The sequence below is a fragment of the Mugil cephalus genome, chromosome 2 (assembly GCF_022458985.1).
Source record: "Mugil cephalus isolate CIBA_MC_2020 chromosome 2, CIBA_Mcephalus_1.1, whole genome shotgun sequence".
Lineage (NCBI taxonomy): Eukaryota > Metazoa > Chordata > Actinopteri > Mugiliformes > Mugilidae > Mugil > Mugil cephalus.
In genome coordinates this window covers 30,252,355-30,262,048 of record NC_061771.1, presented here as the reverse complement: position 1 = coordinate 30,262,048, position 9,694 = coordinate 30,252,355, and the positions used below count along the sequence as shown (strand labels likewise).

The 9,694-nt window shown below is 45.1% G+C and overlaps 1 protein-coding gene across 1 annotated transcript; it reads left to right on the top strand.

Annotated features, from left to right (window-relative positions):
• Positions 1-246: 246 nt before the first annotated feature.
• tmem178a (transmembrane protein 178a) lies at positions 247-8,816 on the top strand. Its single transcript, XM_047579702.1, has 4 exons — positions 247-1,095; positions 4,321-4,434; positions 4,890-5,027; positions 6,194-8,816. Exons 1-4 carry the CDS (start codon positions 588-590, stop codon positions 6,433-6,435), a joined length of 1,002 nt encoding a protein of 333 aa, XP_047435658.1. The 5' UTR covers positions 247-587; the 3' UTR covers positions 6,436-8,816.
• The last annotated feature ends 878 nt before the right edge of the window (positions 8,817-9,694 follow it).

Genomic DNA, 9,694 nt, shown 5'->3' with positions numbered 1-9,694 from the left:
GTTCATTGTGTGTTCATAAGTTAATCATGTGTTGTGTTCATGTGTGTTGTGTTCATCATCTGACCATAATGTGTTTATCATGTGTTCATCATTTGTTCGTCAAGTGTTCATCGTGTGATGAGTTCATCATGTGTTTATAATGAGCTCACCACGTTCATCGTGTGTTCATCTTGTGTTCATGTGTTCATGTTTATTGACCTCCTGCTGACACAATAGTCAGCTCCGCTCTCTACTTCCTGCCTGGACTTTAACAATAAAAGTGTCCATGTGACTGATACATTTATCTCAATTAGAACCGTGGAGACATTTTAGAGCTATAAAATAAACTCCGAGGTTGAAACTAAAGTAGCAAAAGAAGAACGTTTTATCCACAGAGACATTGCTGCTACTAATAATAATAACTGCCCCTCTGGTTGTGCCCGCTCCCGTTCTTGTGCGGTCCGCAGTTTATTTTGAAGGCGGAGGACCGGTTGCGCCGTGGTACCTGCGGTCACCTTGACGCAGCCTCCGTCAGTCGGCATGACAACGAGCTCTCGAGGGCAGGACGGACGGGGAACGGCTGACGGGCGCGAGGATGGCAGCAGAAGATGCCCAGTAACGGGAACAGCACCGGGACCTGCACCGGGACTTGCACCGGGACCGGCTCGGTCCATGTCCCGGCCATGGAGAGAGCCCGTCCGGCCACGGTGAAGGTGTCCGCGGTGAGCCTGTGCCTCAGCGTCCTGTCCCTGCTGCTGCTGGTCACCGCCATCTCCACCGACCACTGGTACGAGACCGACACCCGCCGACACAAGGACAACTGCGACCGCCACGGATCCGACTCCAACGACCAGAAGAACCGAGAGATGCCCATCTACCACCTGCCGCTGGTGGACACCGGCAGCGGTGCAGCGCGTCAGCGGGACGTGGCGCTGATGAAGCCCGTGCATGTGGGCAGCAGAGAGGAGGAGCTGCTGGAGAACTGGAGGGCCATCCTGGGGATGGGCATCCTGGAGACGGAGTGCGGCAGGCCGCTGTTCTCCACGCACTCCGGCCTGTGGAGGAAGTGTTACTTCAAGGGCCTGGACCCAGACATCGACAAGCTCATCGACCGGGGTCAGACGCACATCAGATATACGCATATACATTTTATGCACATTTATGTACATGTATATACTGTGCATGTTTATATGGACCCATATAACATATCTGAACACATCTGTCTTACGTAAACAGTATGTTCAGCATTATGCATGTGTTATGTAGAGTATACTGTACCTGCTGATGCAATATATATGTGCATCTATCTAACTAATCCTATTCTGTCCTAATAGCATAATTGCGTGCCTAAGTCATATTTAAACGTTTTTAGAAAACAAGAAAAATCACATTTTTTTACCCAGCAAATTGGTATTTTCTATTGATATTGTAACAGTAAACCAAAGATTACTTCTGGACACACCTTCTCCTTCAATTCAGTGAGAAAGTGTGTACAAACTTTTGACTGCTAGTGTATACTGTATTTATATTTATACTGTATCAGCCCGTGTGTAAATCTTATACTGTATACACTAGCTATATACACATGAATAAACAATGAGTGGGCCACACATAGATTCCTATAGATTGATATAGATGTATGTTATGGTAATAAACTACATATACAATCTGCATGTTTCTGTAACGCGTTGACACATCTGTCCTGAAACACCTGAGATTCATGTTGTGACAGGTGACTTATGGATTGCGGGATATGTTCTCCGTCAGCTGTCACTGTGAACACTCTTCACTGTGTGACAATATGAATTCAGGATGATCAGTAATACCGGTTTTACGCTGGGTTGAAGCTGACATGGACATGCTTTTAACAAGTCTGACTGAAGAAGTATGAGAACGAGTCTGAGGCTCAGACTGTGTCTCTAAAGACGGAATTAAACTGGTTTCACACTCCGATTTTAAATTTGTTTCACATTCTGTTTTTAAACCGGTTTCACTCTGGTTTTAAGTTCAGACTCACTTCCTGCAGCAGTGCTTCACATATCTGAGGAAGACAAGGAGAAGATTATTATTTATAGAAACTAGACCCATGTTGTTTTTAGAAACAGTGCTGTTACTACAGAGATAATACAAGATTGGTTTCAGATTGGTTCAGACTAGTTCAGTCCGGCCTAAACTGGTAACAGACTGGTATCTGACTGGACCAGACTGATTTAAGACTGGTATGAGATTTTTTTTTCGGACTAGTATCAGACTGGTCCAGACTGGTTCAGACTGATGTAGACGGGCTCACACTAGTTCAGTGTGGTCCAAACTAGTTCCAGACTGGTTTCACACTGGTATCCAGCTGGTCCAGACTAAATTAAGACTGGTATTGGACTGATTTCAGTAACTATCTGCTGTGGTTCAGATGGTGGCGCTGCAGAGCCTCGTCCAGACTAGTTCAGATCCGCTCAGACTGGTCCCAGACTGGTTCCAAACTGGTTCTGCTGCAGTTGCTGTAGTTAGACTCGTGCAGGATGAGAAGTAGTTGTTAACGGTGACGTCTGCAGTTTTTGTCGCTGCAGTCTCTGGCGAGCTGCCGACCTGAGAGCTGGAGGTCAGAGGGATGGTGAGCGGAGAGGAGCTGGACCCCGACAACACTCAGACCACACATCAGATTACAGCGCTTCAAATCACATTAGCTAACATTATGTTACATATCATTACACTGCATTAGGCTGGACCCTGAGCTCAGATCAGATTAGATCAATCGATCCCAGAGGAGATGATCAGAGGCAGCACAGAGCAAACACAGAGGAAGACTGGTTCTTTGTCTGCTGCTGTCTGAGGTCATATGATCACTGTCACTACTATCACCTGGTCACGTATTCACATAACACGTGAGGCTCCAACACCAGAATCTCTCATATGTGAAACTCAAATATGTGCAGCTCTGGCACATGAAGCTCTAACATATGAAGCACTATTATGTGAAGCTCGAAAATGTGAACCTGTAACACATGGAGCCTTAACATGTGATGCTCCAACATGTGAAGCCTTAACATGTATAGCTCTAACACGTGAAGCTCTATCAGGCTCTAACATGTGTGAGCTTCATGTTCCATGCCAGTTCCATATTGGTTTCCATGTGTACAAACATGGAACCAACATGGAAACCAATATGGAACTGGCATGGAACATGAAGCTCTGAAACATGAAGCTGTATTATCTTAAGCTCTAACATATGAAGCTATAACATTTGAAGGTCTAATATGTGAAGATATAACACATGAAGCTCTGACGCGTGAAACTCTGACACAGGAAGCTTCGACATGTGAAGCTCTTAATATGTGAAGCAAGAATATCTGGACCTTGATCACATGAAGCTCTAACATGTGAAGCTCTAACACCTAGAACTCTAGTATGTGAAGCTCTAACACATGTAGCTCTAACATGTGTAGTTCTAACATGTGAAGCTCTAACATGTGTAGTTCTAACATGTGAAGCTCTAACATGTGTAGTTCTAACATGTGAAACTCTAACACCTAGAACTCTAGTATGTAGAGCTCTAACACATGTAGCTCTAACATGTGTAGTTCTAACATGTGAAGCTCTAACATGTGTAGTTCTAACATGTGTAGTTCTAACATGTGAAGCTCTAACATGTGAAGCTCTAACACCTAGAACTCTAGTATGTAGAGCTCTAACACATGTAGCTCTAACATGTGAAGCTCTAACACATGTAGCTCTAACACATGTAGCTCTAACATGTGAAGCTCTAACACATGTAGCTCTAACATGTGAAGCTTTAACACATGTAGCTCTAACATGTGAAGCTCTAACACATGTAGCTCTAACATGTGTAGTTCTAACATGTGAAGCTTTAACACATGTAGCTCTAACATGTGTAGCTCTAACATGTGAAGCTCTATCACCTAGAACTCTAGTATGTAGAGCTCTAACACATGTAGCTCTAACATGTGAAGCTCTGACACATGTTGCTCTAACATGTGAAGCTCTAACATGTGAAGCTCTAACACATGTAGCTCTAACATGTGAAGCTCTAACACCTAGAACTCTAGTATGTAGAGCACTAACACATGTTGCTCTAACATGTGTAGTTCTAACATGTGTACGTCTAACATGTGAAGCTTTAACACATGTAGCTCTAACATGTGAAGCTCTAACATGTGAAGCTCTATCACTTAAACATCTAGCAGCTTCGGTCCAGAGATGATTTAATCCGAGCGGCAGAATGTTTTTCTCCAAGCGTCCCACATTTCCCATAGCGCACCAGGAGTCTGTCTGCCATGTTGTGTGGTGTATGTGGACGTTAACGCTGTCTACCCTGTGTTCCTGCAGGTATAGCCGACCGCTGCACTGCTGTGAAATATCACTTCTCTCAGCCAATCAGACTGAGGAACATCCCTCTGAACCTGACCCGGACCATCCAACAGGACGAGTGGCACCTGCTGCGTAAGTTCACCACCAGAGGGGACCAGGGACCGTGGACAGGGGCAATGGCCAATGGGACAGGGACATAGAGACAGAGGAAGGTGAACGTCCTGTCTTTGACTGGACGGTGACTAGAGTAAATGGTGTTCACCGAGACTCCATCACATGAATGTCCAATTTGTTGCAATAGGGTTTCCTGGTTGCCATGGAAACATGCCGTGACAGTCCTGTAAGTGTACAGAGGGACAGTGGGGGGGCAGTTACCACGGTTACAACTCTCTCTGTGCTTCTTCACGTACCACTCTCATTACTGGCAGCGCTGTGTGCGTGTCTTTCATTTCAAACATCTATCCACTGGTCGTTCCTTAAGCAGTGAAAACACACTGTCAGATTGTCGTCAATGTTTCTACAGGGGTCACAGCGAGATAACACAGGTCATGTGTGTAACATGTGTCCTCATGATTGTGTGTCCACAGACCTGCGGAGGATCACAGCTGGGTTTCTGGGTATGGCGGCGGCCGTACTTCTCTGTGGAAGCATCGTGGCGTCAGTGGGGTTTTTCTGGGAGGAAAGTCTGACACAGCACGTCTCTGGACTCCTCTTCCTCATGGCAGGTAACTCTTCATCATGCAGGCAACTCTTCATCATGGCATGTAACTCTTCATCATGACAGGTAGCGCTTCGTCATAACACTTCACTGCGGCAGGTAGCGCTTCATTTTAACTCTTCATCATGGCAAGTAGCTCTTCATCATGTAATACTCTTCATGATGGCAGGTAACTCTTCATCAGCATGACTTCATCAGCAGGTAGCGCTTCGTCATAACACTTCACTGCGGCAGGTAGCGCTTCATTTTAACTCTTCATCATGGCAAGTAGCTCTTCATCATGGTAGTTAACTCTTCATCTTGCAGGTAACTCTTCATCATGGCAAATAGCACTTCATTATAGTAGGTAACTGTTGATCTTGTCAGGCAACTCTTCATCATGCAGGTAACTCTTCATCATGGTAGATAACTCTTCATCTTGCAGGTAACTCTTCATCATGGCAGGTAACTCTTCATCATGGCAAGTAGCTCTTCATGATGGCAGGTAACTCTTCATCATGGCAAATAGCACTTCATTATAGTAGGTAACTGTTGATCTTGTCAGGCAACTCTTCATCATGCAGGTAACTCTTCATCATGGTAAGTAGCTCATCATAGTAGGTAACTGTTCATTGTGGCAGGTAACTCTCGATCATGCAGGTAGCTCTTCATCATGGCAGGTAAGTGTTCTCCATGGCAAGTATCTCTTCATCATAACTCGTCATCATAGTAGGTAATTGTTCATCATGTCAGGTAACTGTTCATTGTGACATTTAGCTCTTCATCATAACATGCAGGTAATTCTTCGTTGTGGTAGTTATTCATCTGTAGACCTGTGTCTCCCTCTGCTGGCGACTGCTGGAGCTTACAACAGGAATCCAGAGAGAGACGGGATCAGCACTTGTTTAGTTTTAGTCAGTAATTTGATGATTTACCCTCCAGAGCAGCTCTGAGGACAAACGTGATGAGAATGGACAAACTAGCGATTGTAATTGATTATAGATCGGCTCAGTGTGTTTACAGTCCCTGTTATACGCTAACTCTCAAAAGTTTGGATACATCTTTTCATTGAATTGAATGAGAAGATGTGTCCAAACCTTTGACCGCTGGTGTAAGAATGATCAAATTAGATCAAAGCCTCGGTTCTGATTGGAAGTAAGATTGGCTGATCGGTTTTATCTGGACCATTTCCAGGGATCTTCTGCACCATCTCCCTGTGTACGTATGCAGCCAGTGTGACCTACGACCTCTCCAGGAACCCGCCCTTCATCTACGGCCTGCCGGCAGACGTGGATCACGGCTATGGTTGGTCGATCTGCTGCGCCTGGGCCAGCCTGGGTCTCACTGTGGCATCCGGCTGCGTCGGTACCACCTTCCCCTTCCTGAGCCGGGCTGGAGCCCTGCGATCCAAAACCGCCCGGGAGTCTTCTGTCTGATCAGCTGGCTGAGGAGGAGGAGGAGGAAGAGGAAGAAAAGGAGGAGTAGTGGTTAATGACAGAAGTTTGGAGCAGATCCATTGAAGCCAGTTTTTGGGAGGAACTCCTCCAGTATTAGTCGTTTCTGATGTGGATGTTAATGAACCTTTAAAAACACTCAATCTAAAATCGAGGTGAATGTTTAGTTCATGAAATCTGTAAATCTAGTTGCTGCTGAGCTCCGGCTTGGACTCACCTGGTCCTCGTGTACAGGTGTGATCAGGATTTGTTTTCCGCTGATCATTAATCAGGTCCAGGTGAGTCCAGGTGCGTCAAGGCCACAGATCAGCTGGACTGAATGAGATTTGACTAGAACCAGAATCAGATATAAACAAAAACCACTGAACAGAACTGACAGCACTGAGATCAGTCCTCAGATTTGGTCCTAGTCCTCAGACCTGGTAGAAGTCCTGGTCCAGGTCTTTTGACATGATCCAAATCCTCAGACCTGCTCCATCTGTCCAGATTCTCCAGCTGATCATCTCTGCTGTCTGGTTTATCTCTGTGGTGGTGGTGGATCTGGTTCTGGTTTCAGCTGACTCTAAATCAATCACTGGGTCTAAAGGGTGAAGTGGTTCCTCAGTTCTCAGTTCATCTCTGGTATAACCTTTAATGTTCAGGAGCTGAAGCATCAGGGTGAAGACAATCATTAAGTTCTACTGATGGACAAGCTGTCCATCTCCTGTCCTCTAGTCCAGGTGTCAATAATTGTGTCAATCACAACCCACGGAGTCCGAGTTACTGTAGCTATGACGGAGGCTGAAATGTTGAGAAACCAGAGACAGAGATCAGACTGGACCAGAATCACTTGAATCTTCTGATCGTGATGTTTTATCTTCTGGTCCCAGAGGACGACCCACCTGACCACAGAACCGTGTCCTGGAGTCACTGGAAGTCTGGATCCCAGGGTTCTTCCTCCAGACAATTATATGTATATAAAATATTTATATGACTGAATAAACTCTACCGTCGCCTCCAGCTCCACCACAAACTGAATGAGGAACATCACCGACATACAACCACAGAACTCTTGGTCCAGAACCAGACCTTCACCCCCTTCCCCCTCAGACTCTGGGTCTGTCTCACACAGGAAGTGAGGGGAGGTCCAGGTGGACCAGGTGGTCCAGGTATATGACCCTGATAACAGAATGACTGTTGCTTGGTGCTGTGTTATTTACCATATCAAGGAGTCAGAGTCGGTGTCTATGCCCGCTCATGTAATCCTAATGCACTCCTTGATACCTACTACCCCTTGATACACCCTGATACCCTCTGATACCCGTACTACTCCCTGCTGCCCTCTGATACCCCCGATACTGTGATATCTCCCAAAACCCTTTGAGACTCTTCATGCCTACCTTCTGATACCCTCTGATACCTTCTGATACCCTCTGATACCTTCTCATACCCTCTGATACCTTGTCATACCCTCCGATACCCTCTGATACCCTCTGATACCCTCTCATATCCTCCGATACCCTCTGATACCTTCTGATACCTTCTGCTACCTTCTGCTACCTTCTGATACCCTCTCATTGCCTCTGATACCCTCTGATACCCTCTGCTACCTTCTGCTACCTTCTGATACCCTCTGATACCTTCTCATACCCTCCGGTACCCTCTGATATCTTCTGCTACCTTCTGCTACCTTTTGCTACCTTCTGATACCCTCTGATACCCTCTGATACCCTCTGATACCTTCTCATACCCTCTGATACCCTCTGATACCCTCTGCTACCTTCTGCTACCTTCTGATACCCTCTGATACCTTCTGATACCCTCTGATACCTTCTGCTACCTTCTGCTACCTTTTGCTACCTTCTGATACCCTCTGATACCCTCTGATACCCTCTGATACCTTCTCATACCCTCTGATACCCTCTGATACCCTCTGCTACCTTCTGCTACCTTCTGATACCCTCTGATACCTTCTCATACCCTCCGATACCCTCTGATACCCTCTGATACCTTCTGATACCTTCTGATACCCTCTGATACCCTCTGATACCCTCTGATACCTTCTCATACCCTCTGATACCCTCTGCTACCCTCTGCTACCTTCTGCTACCTTCTGATACCCTCTGATACCTTCTCATACCCTCCGATACCCTCTGATACCCTCTGATACCTTCTCATACCCTCCGATACCTTCTGATACCTTCTGATACCTTCTCATACCCTCCGATACCCTCTGCTACTCTGATACCCTCTGATACTTCTGGACGTTCTGGTGCCCTCTTGCGCCCCCTGCTGTAAATAAACATGAACAGACTGAAGTGTCTCCTGGTTTCTGGTGCAACTGGTTGATTGTATTTATTATGATTAAATATTTGTCCGGTGAACTAAGGCGACTCTGTGGTTCATCCCAGATAAACTCACATCGATCGGCATCATGTGAATTATTGATCAGAGGACGATAAACTTTTGAAGAGATGGTACCAGACAACACATGAAAGGGATTATTGATAAGACGTTATATGTTGACAGATTTCACTTTTATGTGTCCAACCTTCATCTCTAGAAGAAGCCGCTGATGATCAGATCTCACACTAATCAATAATCAGTAATTAATAGCCAGACTCATGGATGACGACGAGGTGTAGAGGTTTGTTGTGAATCTCCTCTGTGTTGGAATAAATTCATAGTTTCTGAGCACATTTGCTCCATTTGGGGTAAACAAAGCAACGCTGGCAATGTGGAGACATCTTGGTCCTCTTCTTCTACTCTAACAATTCAGGACTAGATACAAATACGAAGGAGAAACTACTTCTTTGTCTTTTCATGAAAAAAGAAATAGAAATGACATTTAAAGAATAGTTCAATTTAGTTTAGTCTTTTGATATGAACCTAAAAGTAACTATCATTTTTAAATAAACTCACGAGTGACGCGTTGACACAGTGGAGGAACAAGGGATCTATTTATTTATTTACTTATTTTAAGGATCCCCATTGAATGCTCGGGCAGTCAGCGGGTCTTCCTGGGGTCCCAGGGTAGATGCATGCAAAACGAAAAAAACAAAAAAGAAACCGAATCTCAGAAGATAGAGGAGACAGAGGACAGGAGCTCGGTGCATCATGGGACATCCCCTAGCAACCTAGACCTATGATCATGTATCATGCATACATACATAAAAACAATAACCAAAAAATAGCAATTCTTTATTCAGAAGGAATAAAGAATTACTGTTTTTATTTTTAAAATAAAAATAGCAACATTCTG

Bases quoted from the DNA above. Each gene is read 5' to 3' on its own strand.
- tmem178a (XM_047579702.1), top strand. From the start codon at position 588: ATGCCCAGTAACGGGAACAGCACCGGGACCTGCACCGGGACTTGCACC. The intron at 1,096-4,320 runs GTCAGACGCACA...GTGTTCCTGCAG, and splicing joins CGACAAGCTCATCGACCGGG to GTATAGCCGACCGCTGCACT. The intron at 4,435-4,889 runs GTAAGTTCACCA...GTGTGTCCACAG, and splicing joins GGACGAGTGGCACCTGCTGC to ACCTGCGGAGGATCACAGCT.